This window comes from Lissotriton vulgaris, chromosome 2_1 (assembly GCF_964263255.1).
Source record: "Lissotriton vulgaris chromosome 2_1, aLisVul1.2, whole genome shotgun sequence".
NCBI lineage: Eukaryota > Metazoa > Chordata > Amphibia > Caudata > Salamandridae > Lissotriton > Lissotriton vulgaris.
The window spans coordinates 1,095,413,102-1,095,429,189 of record NC_141687.1 but is presented as its reverse complement, the minus strand read 5'-3'; the positions used below and the strand labels follow the sequence as shown (position 1 = coordinate 1,095,429,189).

General features: G+C 45.6%; 1 protein-coding gene across 4 annotated transcripts in view; it reads right to left on the bottom strand.

Moving 5' to 3' along the window:
- The window catches only part of ARHGEF12 (Rho guanine nucleotide exchange factor 12), an 888,740-nt gene that overhangs the window by 710,955 nt on the left and 161,697 nt on the right, over positions 1–16,088 (bottom strand). For all 4 annotated transcript variants that reach the window (XM_086956791.1, XM_086956792.1, XM_086956788.1 and 1 more), the window contains 3 exons: positions 9,165–9,222; positions 8,736–8,902; positions 8,000–8,077 (listed from right to left, as the gene is read on the bottom strand). In XM_086956791.1, the coding sequence (XP_086812917.1) occupies positions 8,000–8,077; positions 8,736–8,902; positions 9,165–9,222 (303 nt within the window). The remainder of the gene's footprint in view (positions 1–7,999; positions 8,078–8,735; positions 8,903–9,164; positions 9,223–16,088) is intronic.

The following is a 16,088-nucleotide window of genomic DNA, read 5'->3' as shown; positions in this document are numbered from 1 at the left end:
AGAGGGCTGTAAGTGCGACTGTCTACCAACACTAGGTTTTTTAGTTGTACTTGAGCTTGGTTCCACTGGCGTGCTAGGCATTCCTGTAAGGGGCGCATTTGAAACCGAGTATGAGGGATGATGAATATGCAGGAGGCCACCATGCCTATAAGCTGCATGAACACTCGAGCTGGCAGGGAGTGTTGTGGCTGAATGTTTTGAATGAGAGATTGTATGTTGGCTATCCTGGCTGGATTTGGATATGCCTTTGCTACGGAGGTGTCTATTGTTCCTCCCAGATATTGTTGTATGTGGGAGGGTTGCAGATGTGATTTTGGGTAATTTATGGAAAATCCTAGACTGTGCAGTAGATGGATTGTTTGTGAGGTATGGCTGGCACACTGTGCTTGTGAGTTGGCTTTTATGAGCAAATCGTCAAGGTAAGGGAACACATGGATGTGTTGCCTCCTGAGGTGTGCTGCTACTACTGCCAGGCATTTTGTAAAAACCCTTGGTGCTGTAGTTACCCCGAAGGGGAGAACTTTGAATTGATAGTGCTGACCCTCTATTGTGAACATGAGGTATCTCATGCGAGCTGGATGTATGGGGATGTGAAAGTATGCATCCTTGAGGTTTAATGTGGCGAGGAAGTCACCTTGCTGGAGTAGTGGGAGTACCTGTTGTAGAGTGATCATATGGAAATGATCTGAGAGTATGTATTGGTTCAAAGGTCTGAAGTCTAATATTGGTCTGAGTGAGCCATCTTTTTTGGGAATGAGGAAGTATAGAAAGTATACCCCTGTCCCTTGATGTTGTAATGGGACTGGCTCTATGGCACCCTTTTCTAGCATGGATAGCACCTCCTGTTGTAACAGCGTGATGTGCTCTTTGGACATTGGTTGGTGTTTGGGCGGTATGTTGGGTGGAGTAGAAATGAGTTCCAGGCAGTAACCATACTGGATAATTTGTCTCACCCACTTGTCTGTAGTGATAGCGTTCCAGACAGAGGAATTGTGTTATTCTGCCTCCGACTGGTGTTAAGTGGTCTGGAGGGTCACTGTTTGGTGGCGGCGGAGGCTCGGGTGTCATTATTACCACGTCGTCTGCCCTTGTTATTGTTCCCTCTATAACCTCCTCTATTGGAGCCTTTATTAAAGGTGCCTTGTGTAGTGCTTTTGAAGGATGAAGAGGTTTGGGATATGTTGCCTCTGCCTGAGCCTCGAAAGGAGGACCGACGAAAGGAGCTCCTAGACTGTTGAAATTGAAGTGCACCCATGGACTTACCGTGTCAGTAGCTTTTTTCATCTTTTCTAAGATGGTATCAACCGCAGGGCCAAATAAGAAATCCCGGTTTATGGGCTGATTGAGTATGGTAGATTGCACTTCATTTTTAAATCCAGAAATGCGGAGCCAGGCATGTCGGCGTAGTAATACATAAGTGTTGACAAACATAGCGGCTGGATCAGCTACATCAAGGGAGCATTTTATGGATGCGTTAGTGATGAATTTCCCTTCCTGTATTAGGTTGTTTGCTTTTGCCTTATAGGGTTCTGGTAGGTGTTGTAATAATCCCTCCAGTTGGTCATAGTGTGCTCTGTCATAGCGTGCTAGGAGAGCTTGGGTATTGGCAATTCTCCAGGTATTTGTTGCCTGAGAGGCCACTCTTTTCCCTGATGTCAAAAACAACAAGGGCACCCAAACGAGTCAGCATAGGGCCTCGGGTAACATATTTCTCAAGCAACAGTGGTCCCATGCATAAATAGGTACAAGGAAAAATGAATATAGACACAATGGAGCTATATTGAGTAAGGTGATTTGTCCAGCCGGACAGGGATCACAAATCTTTACTATCAAGTAAATTGAATAAAGTAATACCTTACATTCAAAAGAGTGAGACACAAGCCTGTGCCCTCACACATACAAACTGGCAAAGTGATAGGGTAGTAAAAACTCTTTTCCCTGAGGCTTCTAAAAGTTTTGACTCCTTGTCAGGAGGGGGACAATCACCTGTTTGCAAATTTGATCTTTTCCTGGCATTAGATACAACTAGGGAGTCTAGTGGTAGCTGAGACCTGATTATAAGAGGGGTCTGTAGGGGGCCGGTTTATATATTTTTTCAATTCTTGGATTGAGGAATCGCGCCCTGGCTGGGTCTTTAAAGATGTTTGTTGCATGCTTTAGTACTCCTTTTAGTATAGGGAGTACACGAACACTCTTCTCTGATGTTGGGAAGGTGTTGAAAAGAAAATCCTCCTCTATGGGGTCAGTGTGCATGTGTACGCCATGATACTGAGCTGCTCTGTCCACTAGCTGGTTAAAAGCGACAGTGTCGTCAGTAGGAGATGGCTTTGTGGGGTATGGAGAGGGATCTGTTATGGGTTGTGTAGAATATGTGTCATCAGGATCATTATGGTCTGTCCATGTGTCATCCTGGTTTACTTGATCGTCAGTTTGTATAAAGTAATTCTGAGGATCTTCACACATGTATTCTTCCTCATCATAATCTATAGGTGTGGGAGAAAATGGAACATAAGGCATGTTAGGAGCGAAAGGAAAGAGGTGTGAAAGGTCTTGAAGGGGATGTGCCAAAGTCCTTTTTCTTAGGAGGAACAAGAGAAGGGGCTTCAGTATCCAGTCTTCTCTTGTTTTTATTGTAAACTGATATATGTCCTGTATCAGTGTCTATATACAGTCTTTGTTGTTCTGGGTACACTGGATCTGGATGAAAAAGTTCTTCTTCCACAGTCCGTGGATTCGGCGCCGAGGTTTTTGGATCGGTCGCCTGCTTGTCTTTATTGTTTGTTTTATGGTGAGTTTCGGACTCGAAGACCCTTGGGTGTGGAGCCTTTTTCGGCTTGACTGATTTGTTTGGGTCGAGTGTCTTTTTAGACTGGACGTCCTTTGTATGATGGGCAGCCTTCTTCGGCTCGACGGCCTTCTCCGGCTCAACGGCCTTCTTCGGCTCGACGGCCTTCTTCGGCTCGACGGCCTTCTTCGGGTCGAAGCACTTTTTCGGATCGACGACTTTCTTGGTGTCAACGCAAGTTCTTGGCTCTGCGGCTGTGTTTGTGTCGACGGCCTTCTTGTGCTCGACGACTTTTTTTAGTTGAACGGTTTTGCTCGATGCTGAGGGTACTTTGGGAAGTGTTTTGCTCGGTCCCGAGGTACCGGAAGACTTGGGTGTGGTCTTCGGAGCCGCGCCGGAAGGCGGGGCTTCTGAAGCGGTGTTTCGGTCGCGGCTAAGGCTTTAGGCGATGCTTTGACCGGAGCCTTTTGTGGAGGTGGAGGCAGGGTAGGGGCTTTGGTACTCCCGGTTTGCCCCGGTGTGATCTGGTCATTGTAGTTCGACTGGTCCTCTACGGTGACTATCTCCAGATCGGAGTCCGCCGCCTCTGGGAGTTCATGTTCGTCATCGAAAATGTTTTCCGGGTCTGGTGCCTGGCGCTGCATCACTTGTCGAGCAGCTAGTCGGTTCCGGATAGTTTTCTTTGACCGGAACAGAGCACATGCTGGATAGTGTTCTTCGTTGTGCTCCGGAGATAGGCACCTGTTGCATACTTTATGCGTATCACTATGTGGAAATTTGGATCCACACTGTGGGCATCTTTTAAACGGGGGACTTTCCATCAGCAGGAGGCCCACGTGGCGTCGAAAAGGCCCAACGGCCCGCGTCGACTACCGAAGCGAAGTGGAAAGTGTTGTCGAGTCGAAGGATATCGAGCGGAAACAATACCGTTGAATGTAGAAGGTTTTTGGCCTTGGAAAGTTGGAAAACTTTGGTCCCGAAGTTGGAGCTGTCGAAGTGCATCCGAACCCAATGGCGGAAAAAAACAATCTGAAGATGCCCATGCGCACTGTAGTCCAGGGGAGGAGTCACCTATCTCGTGATACTTCGAAGACTCTTCCAAGACAACAAGGTGTAAACATCAGGGGACCCAACACTAGGTGCGATCTATGCTAAGATATGAATTCAGCAGCACACATGCTTTGAACATGTATTTGTTTATTTAGCAGTCTTACTAAGGACCTCTTCACCACTACGCGTAGGGTTTTGCCTTGCAGAGAACAAAAACTTGCATCAGCGGCAGAGAACCTGTCCAGCAAGTAATTGCAAGGCAGGTAATGAGCTACATGTCAGGCATTTTATTATAATTCAGATCTCAATTGTTGAATAGCAGTAAATAAAGTTATTAAGCAAGAAGGTAAATAACTGAATCTGAATGCGAACCAGAGATATTAAAAATAGGCAAGTCAAATCAGAAAGGGGAAAGGGGTTAAGAGTCTTATTAAAACCTTCGATGCTCATGACGAGCTGAGCTCGTCATGAGGTACACCTCTCGTACACTCATGACGAGCTGAGCTCGTCATGATTGCATTGTTTTCGGAGTTCTCCAGCACAGCAGGGGAATTGCTGCAGCAATGATGGTGTTAAAAAAGAGAATGGCTCTTTAGTTACATATGCAAAGCATTCCAAACGTTGGAAGAGAGTTTTATCCTTAGATATTTTGGTCTGCGAGAAATGGAGAGGAATTCTTATAGATAAGATGGTTTATCCCGGTGGATGGCCATATAAGTAAGACAATATAAGTTTGAAATTCATTCTAACAGAACAGGTTGCCACAGGCAATCAGGGAGTTTCGTATAGATTTGGGTGATATATTATTGTCTCAGTATCAAGTCTGGCTGTGGAATTTAGAAAAGCCTTGATATGGGTGAGAGGGTTAAGAGTGCAAGACACATGCCGGGAGAGCAATCTTGAATTCAGGAATGGATAAAATGCTTTATCCACTGTAGGAAGCGGACTCTGTATATGGTATGCCACTAGGTGGTTACCCAAACTGTACAGGGCTCAATGTAAAACCTAAAGTGCTCTATTAGTGGTATTGTGGGCGAGCAGCCTTAGGCCCAATACAGAGGAGTTTAACAGATTTATTGCACAACATTGATCAATAATGAACACAACTCAAAAAGGAGATACACACCAATTTTAGAAAAGTAAGCTTAGTTTGTCCTTTCTTTCAAGACCAAGATCTTCACAATAAGGTAAGTAAGTTTTTACTAAAAATACTTATCACTTTCAAATATCAACAGTGCAATTTCTGAACAGTTTAAGGTTATCCTAAGGATGAAAACTATAATGCGGATACACAGGTAAGTATGCAACTTACAAGTCCAGTCTTTGGGCCCATAGGTCAGCAAGGAGCAAATATCAGGTGAGGACCAACACTGAACCCTAAGCGGCACTGGGGCACAGGGTGAAGTGGCCAAAATCGGCGTTCTGCCCAATGCATTTCAATGGAGACTGGAGGTGCTCAAAGCCACACTGCTTGCAGGTGAGTAGATCGGTTGCAGGGGCCAAGCTTTGTGAGTCACAGCAAGCACAGGGGGCCACAGAGCAGCACCAAACCTACACCAGCAGCAGCACAGGGTCGGCCGGGTGCAAGGTGCAAATTCTGCATCGGGTGCCCAATGCATTTCAAAGGAGACTTTGCTTTTCAAAAACAGGCTGCAGGCATCACACCAGAGGTTGAAGGAGGGGGACCAACAACAGCAGAGGTAAGTAGAGATGTAGGGGGTTGTCGGAGAACCGTCGGTTCAGCTCACCCAGGGCCAAGGGGCTTTGGGTGCAGTTGTGCCTTTTGACATCAGAGTCTTCTTTATGAAGCAGGTCGCGGTCAGGGGGAGCCTCAAGATTCAGGCTGCAGGCGTCATCGTGAAGTCCAGGAGGTGTCAGCCAACACTGGACATGAGGCCAGGATAACTGGCGAAACTGTTCTGGGTCAGTAGTCCACCTAGACATGGTCCGAAGGAGTTGGGTGCAGAGTGGGAAGGACTTGCGGATCTTCAGGGCATAGGAGTCCTTTGTGTTGGATTCTTGTGGACAGAACCACTGTCCTCAGGAGTTCTGATCTTTTTTTAAAGTTCAGGCACTCTTCCTCTGGTTTCTTCAAAGTCACTGACTGCAGGACAGGCATCGTCTTCTTGCAGGTTTTTGGAAGCTGGAGGGAGGCTGGTAGGGCTGGGGCCAAGTCAGTAGTCATTTTTAGGCTTCGCTGCACGGAGTCTTCTTCGTCCTCCTTAGATCTCAGGTACCTAGTTTCAGGGTCTGAGAACGTCTCCTAAATACTAGATTTAGGGGCGTTTTAAGGGAGTAACAGGTATGGCCAATGGGAAGCTCACCTGGAGTGGCTACACCCTCTATTATGCCATCCTCCTCTGGGAGGTGGCATAATCCGAGCCCTGATTGGAAGAGTCCCTTCATCTTTAAGATTTTGTGTTTAGCTTAGCCTCCTCCACCAGAGGGATGCAGTTTGTAAAGATGGGCACACCTCCAAGTCTTTCTAAGTTTTCCACTCCGGTTTTCTTGCCCAAAGTGGGGGTGTAAACTGGGGGCTGCCGTCTGCTGCTGGCAGCAGAGGCGTCGCAACACAAAGGTGGCAGGCCTTTGAAGCTTCCCCTTCGAGCATTGTGCCTATCCTGGGGGAGTAGGTGTGACACCTCTGACCAGGATGTGCACTGTTTCTTGTCTTAGAGAGCAGAGGATCGCCACCCATGGGTCCAGAAACAGGTCTATGTGTGTCAGGCTGCCAAGAGCCAGTCTGTGACCACATCAGGGCCAGCAGGTTTTCAGGGACACCTCTGAGGTGACCTCGTAGTACATGGTTTAATAAATCCCACACTGGCAACAGTGATTATTTATTACAAGGAGTTGTTTGGTAGCAAACACTTCTGATTCCAGTGAAGCCATCATGTTGTTGGGGAACTCGAGTTGACGAATTTCCAGCCCATGTACTCCATATGGCTTCCCTGGCACTTACAATATTTAAGAATTGACGTAAGTATTGTGAGGCATATTTACTCATGAAGCTAGGCCCTCACCTGTGGTGTAATGCACCCTGCCTTAGGGATGTAAGGCCTGCTAGAGGGGTGACTTACCCACACCTTCAGGCAGTGATGGCTGGTATGGCATCCAGGCAGGGCGCCATGTCAACTTTGTCGTTTTATTTTCACCTCACAGGGGCGCTTAAGCTGCAAGGGCAGTGGCGCAGTCCTAGTGAGGGGGTCCCAGGGGACCTTCTTCAGCTTCCAGACATAGGTACCTGGGTACCACTTACTAGGGACTTACAGGGGGCAGAAGTAGGTACCTGGGTACCACTTTCTAGGGACTTACAGGGGGCAGAAGTACCAATTGAGGATAGGTTTTTAGGGAAAGAACACTAGTACTGGGAAAATGGACAGCAGGGACCCAGTATTCTACAGTCAACATTTCATCAAAAGCCAAGCAAAATGTGTGTGCGTGGGTGGGGGGAGGAGGGGCCGGGGTAGGGATTCCTGCTACAGAACCCGATTTTCTCACATCCACATTTTTCAGGAGGTCTAGGGAGATAACATATTTGATCTTCTTTAAAGCATGAAAGAAGAAGTAAGCAGAATTGTCATTTTAATTGGTGTGAGGGATAATTTTTGAATGTCTAGTCTAGAATAAAACCTAAGGATAATAGAAAACAAGTTGGGTCAGTGGCTCAGTAGGCTAATTCAGCCACTCCAGAAACCTGCGATTGACCCATAGGCCACAGATTGAAACCACGGAAGATCAACTATGCATCTCATCCTACCAACATCAACAAAACGAGTGCCCTTAATTTGGGTAATAATAAACACCTATTATTGAGCACCAAAATGCCCAAAGGACTAATTGTGCACTCTACAAACGGGCATGATAATTAACCATGTGTTTGCTTCTGCTGTGGCCCACAGATGTATGTTGCTCGGCTTGGAACGGCAAGCTTGATGCAATGTAGGCACAGCAATTTGGTGAGGTGGCAAGATTTAACACATTTTATTGGCTTGGATCAGTTTCATGTGCATGATGGTGTCTAAAGTTGTGTCTAATTGTAGAACTAGTGCAGGGCAAAAAGCCACGGATACACCATTTGCCTCAGAACATATTGGATAAAAAAAGCAAACTTCAGCACTAGACTAGCAGTAACACTTCACTTCCCGTACTCTGTGATCATACCTGCAACTGCTCCATCTCCTGTTGCAGCATTTTTCTGAGAATGTCAACCTTCTGATTGTGAACAAAACTGTTCTCCTCCTAGGGAAGAGATGAGACGGGAGAACAGGGACCCAAAGAGAATTAAGTAGAAGTAAAAATAAAAACACCATGACAGGGCCTTGAAGATGACATGTAGAGAAAAACATTGGGAGTAAAAGGCTGAAAACATGTACACTGAGAGCCAACAGAGTTAGAGTTCATTACACTTCACAATATAGAAAGAACAGCCAAAGAGGTAGGTGCTGGAAGAGATGATGAAGATACGTACATAGGATGTGTAATAGAACATGGGTTTTTACAGAGGCAGTTCAGAGCTCAAGAAAAAGTATTAAAAACACATCTTATGATATTACAAACTAAGATTCAAACAGATCAAAGGACGCAACAAAAGTTCACCATTTGCCGTCGAAGGACCAGCAAAATCGCCCAGGCATACATACAGATTGAGAAAACAGGTTCCAAATATGTGGAAGGGTGAAAACAAAGTACACTGTGCAACTGGCAATGGATCCATTTAACCATACTATGAACATATCCAGACATTAGAGGTGTCCACAGTATGGAAATAAGGGAAACTAAAAACAAAAGGCCTCCAAAACAAAAAAAGAGTATAGGGAACCCAGGGATCAATTCAAGTCCAGTTACATAGAACAGTGCATGAAAAAGACAAATGACTAGGTTGACAGTGCTATCTTACCCCCATAAGCACGGGACTGGTGATCCTTTCGGTGTTCATTGTAGTTCCAGGGGAGTGGGGAGCCATGCTTGACCCAAACGTTATTGATTCCACCTCAGAATCAGCTAATGGGATTTGAGGAGACCCTGGTGGGCGTCCCTGCACGGTGAGAGCCACATAGGAGCCCGCTACATTAGGAAATAAAAATATATTATGCATCTTAGAAAAGGTCATATTGTTAAAACACAGGACATTATTCCAAACTAATTAATTGTGGCTTCTAACTCCAGACTCTTAAAACTACTGACAAGCACCACAGTCTTATACAATACCATATAATCTACAAATTGCAGGCCAGAGCTATCTAAGAACAGACTAAACAGTTGAAAGGTTGAGGTTCTGCTCTGAAAGTCTGTGTAGATCACATTAGAGGTCAAGTAATTCACGTACACTTGATCAGCTGCACCACTTCCAGGTGATTGGATCGAGTAACTAACTCTCCATTGACCTACAAAAAAAACAAAACAGAAAAAACATTGATTTGGAAAGAAGTATGCATTGGATTACCAAATAGGGTTCCATCTCTAGACCCATTTATAAGCATTTCTGATGGATACTTACACCTGCAGTTCCTGCACCCATTGAATCTCCTCCTGGGGACAGACTGGATATGGAAATGTTGAAGTAGATCTCCTAAGCCTCAAGGTGGTAGCACAGATAGCACTTGGCTGTAGGACCAGCCTCAGAGCATGCGTCATGGACCACTATAAAGCACCACACTGGTGGACGGACTTAAATTCCTTTTCTTTCCTGTGGCATTTACCATTTACCACATATGCAGATTTGCTCTGTTTGCAACATTTTCCTCCAATATTTTATTTATTGCATTGCCCTAAAGTAGTATTTCTCCCTGAAGATTTCAGGATTTGAGTGATTTAGTTCCTGCAACAACCCAATGTTGAGCTCAGATTCCCACAAATTCAGTCAGAAATGTGGCCTCATGCATGGCAAGGCCATCAAGGAGTGGGAGGCAAATCTCTTCAAGGCACAGGTCTCTAACTGGTTTGCTGTTGACAGGCAGGCAACTCTTCAAAGTAGGTGGACTCCAAGGACAAACCATCCCACAAGCAGCACAGCAGAGGGATTCTTCCTCTTCTCTATGATGATCTCACTCAAAGAGGAGGGCTGCCAGTCTGCAAACTTACTCCAGGAGCCCAGATGCAACATTGTCTTTGGAACCTATCTTGGTGAACATTCAACCAGTGCTAGAACCAGCTTTAATAATAAATCCAGGCCTGGAGTCCACTGCTCCCTCCTCAAAGACCCCCACACATGGGGCTGACCCGGCTCAGATTGTGACCTTCATAAAGGATTTTTGGACTTCTTCTGTTCTATTTGAGCTCCCTCTGGTAAACTTTCTAGCTCTAAGATGCTGTCTGGAATTCTGAGCAAGCTTTCAGCAGTGGCTTTCGCCAAACCCCTTCTTTGGCCATCTGATGCCATTCCACACCAGCAGCTCCTCCTCCACAGACCAATGCCTTTCCAGTCCTATGGCACTGGCACTGGCAGCAGGTGCATCCTTGATGGCTTCAGTGCAGACTTCCAATTCCATGCAAAAAGTGATGAGCTTTGAAACGATGATGATTATTTTGATCAGATCAAGAAGTATGGCGCAGTAGGCAGCGGAGGATTAAAGTTGACTCATACCATTTTATTGTGAGGAATACTTGCATTGGCTTGATGAAATATTTGGCTCAGATAGATTCTGAGGACATCTACGATCGTACAATGATGACCAAGTTAGCAGTAAGGCAGGAACTCTTGTCCCTACTGACACTGGTGATTCTTTGGCACAGAGAATGCCAGTGGCCTAGATACATCACCTAGACGTAAGAAGTTGTCCTATTTTATGGCCGTTTAGCTTAAGGCTGCTGAAGAGTTAGTATTGCCCTTAAATGAAATGGAAAATGAAGCAAGTACTGCAGCCTCCCTCCTCTCTCACAGAGCCACTGGTTCTGAATCAAAAACGCCTTCATGGACCTTATCTAGGCTGCAAGGAATAAATGAGCTCTCACTCGATAGGGAACAACCAAGTTGTCAGCAACGAATAGCCCAAAGATCTTTATGGATTTCACTTCCCTAGAGAGTCTTGTTTTTCAGTCTTCCTCTTCCTTCAAACACAATCCTGGCTCTTGCACTATTATACCTCCCAATAGGGAACAGATGTGGACTAAAGCCATGGAGGTGGTCTTTTCAGAGAGCCTTGTTTTTCAATGCTGTAATGCAAAATGCCTTCTAGCCGGTTATTCCCATGCTTTGTGGGAGACGGTGGAAATGGTGGTTCCAAATCTTCCAGATCACCTCCATGACCATTTTTCTGGAGGTGCAACTGATGGGCAGGATGCAGCCCACCAGGTCCTCTTCTCTCGCCAGGATAAAGCGGACAAGGTGGCATGGGTTCATGGGTCCCTTGATAGCTATTAATCACTATGCCTGGCTGCAGTCCACTGGATTCTCAGGCAATACCTTAATGACTCTCATGGGCATGCAATTTGATGGAGTTTGCCTCTTTAGCAAGAAGGTCATTTGGTTCTTGAGTGCTTCAATTTAAATTAGGTAACTGCCTACTACCTGGGAATGGTTTTCCCTGCACAGTTGCATCAGCAAAACTGCTAATTCAGGGGATGGTCCCAGGCCCTCAGATTTAAGTCATGCCAGCCTTTGCAACCTGTACAATGGACCAATTCGTTTTTCAGAGTTGCAGAGGCAGTGGAGACTCCAAGAATCATTGAAGACATCAACAGCTGTCCTCTTCCTTCACACCAAGCCCCTCCCTGAAAACTGTTGTAGTATCCCTTTAACGGTGCAGAAGCAGCCTTAGTGGAGTAGGGAAGTTGTCCTTTCATTTGAAAGGCTGACAGGCTGCCACAATGCACCATTTAATCCACTGGATCATTAAATAATGCTGTGCCCTTCCCTTCCAGGACATGCTTCTATTGATCACCCCAGTTTCTTCGGTTACATCAACAGATCATGATTTGCATTGTGAAGAAGGAAAGTCTGGCTTGATTGAGCGAGGGGGCCATCCAAATGGTTCTGAAACCAAATAGGGCTGTTATTCTTGTTATTTTCTTGTTCTCAAGAACAAAAGGGAGGTTCGTATTCACATACTGGACCTTTGTTTCCTAAACATTTTCCTTCATAATGAGGAATTTAGGATGCATTTTCTCATGCAGGTCCTATTGGTAATAAAGCAGGAAGAGTGGATGGTTTCAATCTATTTGCAGGATATGTATTTTTATATACCAATCCAGTAGTCGCACAAGAAGTACCTTTATTTTCTGCCCACTTATCAACTTGCGATTCTTCCTTTCAGGCTGATAAGTTCCCCTCGAGCCTTCACGAAGGTCATGACAATGGTTGTGGTGGAGGTTTGTAGATCAGGATTTCTGTATTCCTGTACGCCGATGATTGGCTGCTGAAGGCAATCTTATCACACCTGGTGTCATACGACCTTCCATCCATAGCTTCTTGGCTCTTTCAATCAACCTTATCAAGTCCCACTGTTACATTGAAGGCCTTCCCACCACCACAAGTTCTGGATATTAGGGATATGAATCACGTTTCAGGACAGGAATCTTCTAGCCTTAAAAGTTCTACATCTTTAGGGTCTATTCGCTTCCCACATCTTGGGTGCACACACAAGCACTTTAGAGATGTCTTGTTTTTTCAGTGGATTCTGCTGAGAGGAGTCCTAGCGGATGATATCCAGCTCCCAAGAAAGCAACACTGAACTTGCAGTAGTGGATGGTGGCCGAACATTTATCTTGCAGAAAGCCAGGCTGTCCAGAGTAGTCAAGGCATCTTCTCACAACTAGGGTGGTCATCTTGGTGCCCTGCAGACAAGAGATTTTAGTATTCCAAAGAATAGCTGCCCAACTTCAACATGCTTGGGCTGCCCTTCTGGCCCTCAAGTCATTCATGCCCTCCTTGCACAGTCAATCCTGATGGCCAACAAGAAAGGCAGCAAGGGCTCCCTGTGCCTGGAACCATAAAACCATGATCTTGAGCATAACATGACAGTAGGTCAGCCCAGCAGCCTCCCTGAATGTGCAGGAATATTATATAAGTCTGTGTCATCTTGCTGATCACGAGTCATGTCTCCACTTGGAGGTGCATCTGTTCATCTTCACCAATTGTGCACGGCTTCAGTGGATTTATTTGCCACTCACTGTCCTCTATTCCACCCACTACAGTTTCCTCTGAGTGGTCTCTGGGAGACGCTATCCACCTGAGCTGGGATTTCCAATTCCACTGTCTTCTAATGTAAGAGATTTGGAGAAACTGCTTCCAAACAGTACGCCGGAGAGCTTGATTGCACATAACTGGCCATGGCAGGTGTGTTACTTTGATCTGCTTTCCCATTCCTGTGTCCTCCTCTTTTGCTTTCTCTCAGGTTGGACCTCCTCTGAGTGAGAGAGGGGCATATTCTTCATAATAATTTCAGGGTTTTTAAGTTCATGACTGTGGACTGTGCAGGTTTTGGGAGTTCTTTTGCGCGGCCAGAAGAGATTGTGGACATCAACTTGTCAGGTAGCTACCACTCCATTATTTAAAGTTGTTTTCTGGACACTGGTCATGATGTTTCTTGGTGTCAAAGAGGAAGTTGATCCTCTTGGATCACGTTTGTTAGTTGTGATGTACTTTGCACAGTCTTTGGTACAGCTAGGCTTTGCTGTGATCACTATTAAAGGCTATTTGTCTGTCTTTTGCTTTTTTGTTTGTTAACCAGATCAACAGTTATTGCTAAAGTCTCGTACTGGTATGCATTTTTTGAAAGGGCTAACTCATTTGCTTACCCCCTTCACCCTTTGTCATGCTACAGTGGGACCTTAATTTGGTACCCACATTTCGGATGAACTACGTAAATTGATTTGTGAAAGGCTCACAATTCAAGGCCAAGCACAGCTTTCTCTTGAGGTTACTCGCACTAAGCCTTATTTTTTCTGATTGGCATTACCATGGCGTGTTAGGTTTGTCTACCCAACATCTTTAGACTTCACTTTTTCTAGACAAGCTAATCCTGCAGACGTTTTCCCAGAGCAATAACTAGATTTGACAAAACCTAATCAATCACTCTGATAAGAAGTCTGTGCCGCCTGGATCATCACAGGGCACTGAATTTTCACATGATCAACGTTACACTGACACCAAGAAGGCCAAGGCAATTCATGAGCAGATTTCCTGCTAAATGAATTTATACAGCGATATTAGCTTCACCCTCTTCCCAACCCACAGCCCACTCCAAAAAGGAGTCCCTGGGGGCATCAGGGCCTATTCCACTAGGATGAAAAGCTGCTTCTTTTGTGGGGTCTCAGGGTATTTCCATGTTAGATATTTGCTGAACTGACACATGAACTTCAGTCCACCCACATTTCCACTAGGCATTAGGGTCTCAACTCCGGAATCCTCATAGATTGCCATTTTGCTAGAAATGTGTTGCAGGATCTTTTGATGCAACCATTTCCTCAGGCATCTTATCTGGCTCTGTGATATAATTTCTGGGTTTGTTCCAGGAGCCCAGTCAGTGGCATAACCTGTCAGCATTGGATAGCTATTTCAACTTTTCCAGATCCAGTAAGGTGGCTGGAGAGGATTCAAGATGCAAGAAATCTGCAGGATGACAAAGTATTCCCAAGAAAGATTGTTATTAAAGGTAAATAATATGGTTATTCACATGAGGGAATAATAAGGATATTAAGTTAGCAGTCTTGCATATTATTAGCATGGTAGCAAGAATAACAGCTGTCACCTATCTATCTTATTGGCACATACAGCAGTGTTCCCACATAAGCCATTTCAAATAATCTACAAGGGGCACAGTGAGAGGAAAGAGGAGGGCAGCTTGTTTGTTGAGGGGTGTAGCAAATGAGTTCTGCACATTGAGTCCACCAGGATGTTTCACTTTTGACTACCCATTTTTAAACCATTACTGTGAGTGAGTCTCGAAACCCATATCTCCCACATGGTAAATTCACGGTCATTGGACTGAGCATGGTAACCACCAGTGTCTGTGTTTTAAGGTACGGCATTCGCTGCGCTGTTGGGGATAAGAGGCACTGGGCTGGCTACATGTTAACAGGTGTGCACACACATATGCGGGCTGCTTGTGTGCAGCTACTGCCGTGCTCAGATCGATTATTACGCACAGCTGTGGCTGGCCTGGTAATATTAGTGGGCATTCATAGATAGGTCTGTAGGGCTTACTGGAAAATCTGTAGTGTTTTCACTGTATTATACACATAGGCAAATCTTCCCGTAAGTGCAGTTGCCTGCCACCAGTCGAGCTGTGTGTGAAACTGGGGAGGCGGGGGATGAATGCAGAGTTTGAATTTGAGGTTCCCAACACGAAATCTTATGGGACTTCATGAATTGTCATTTTTGAAACTGAGCTCATAATCAGATTCCAAGCCTTTGTCCAGCAGAGGGAATCAAGGCCTCCTCACACAAAAGGAGAAATTAACAGTGATTGACACAGCTCCTGAGAAAGAAGGGGTAGGGAGGAAATCTGCTTCTGATAATTAGCTTGTCACAGTGCACCTGGGCTGGGTCAGCCCAGGTCCACTGAACAAAAATTAAGAAGCTTGGAAAGCTGGAACAAATCACAGTAGGGGCTTGGTAGTGATGTTAGCTAGGGTCGGAGTGGAGCTCTTTCCAGAGAAAACTTGAAGTCACCATGATGAGCTGTCCCAGAATGCTGTGTATGAGGGTTGAGACCGGGGTGGAGGGATGAAGTGGCATCCTAGGACTGGCCAGGGATGCCTGGCATCTAGAAATTTCTACTGCCACTTAAATACCCCTACACAAGGTCAAGACGGATCGGAAGACCGTGGACCTGGGAGGAGACAAATATGGAGGGAATGTCCAGAAGGAAAGAGAAGTCACCTGGTGCCCTGCCAAGAAGGACTACGTCACCAGCATGACCCCAGAACTAGGATGGATCTCTTCAGGGCCAGTAGCGCTGGTCCCTCTATGCTCCCTGAGGACCTGCTGGGGTAAAGACCTGGACTTCGCTGTCAACCTTAGGTCCTCAGCAAGACAGCCAGGAATCTCTGCAGCCTGGGGTGTGCGAGCAGGGGGAAACAGCAATTTTTAAACGTGATCTAAACCAAGCATGCCATTACAACGCAAGCGTTACAACACATGCATCTTTACCATGCATTCCTTTACCACGCATTCCTTTACCACGCATTTTTTTTACCGCGACCTACCTTTACAACGCAGGCCATTACCACGGAAAACGTAAGTATAAAGTCTAGGTGAATTAAAGTGTATTTTATTTACGTGTGTGTGTGTGTGTGTGTGTGTGTATAT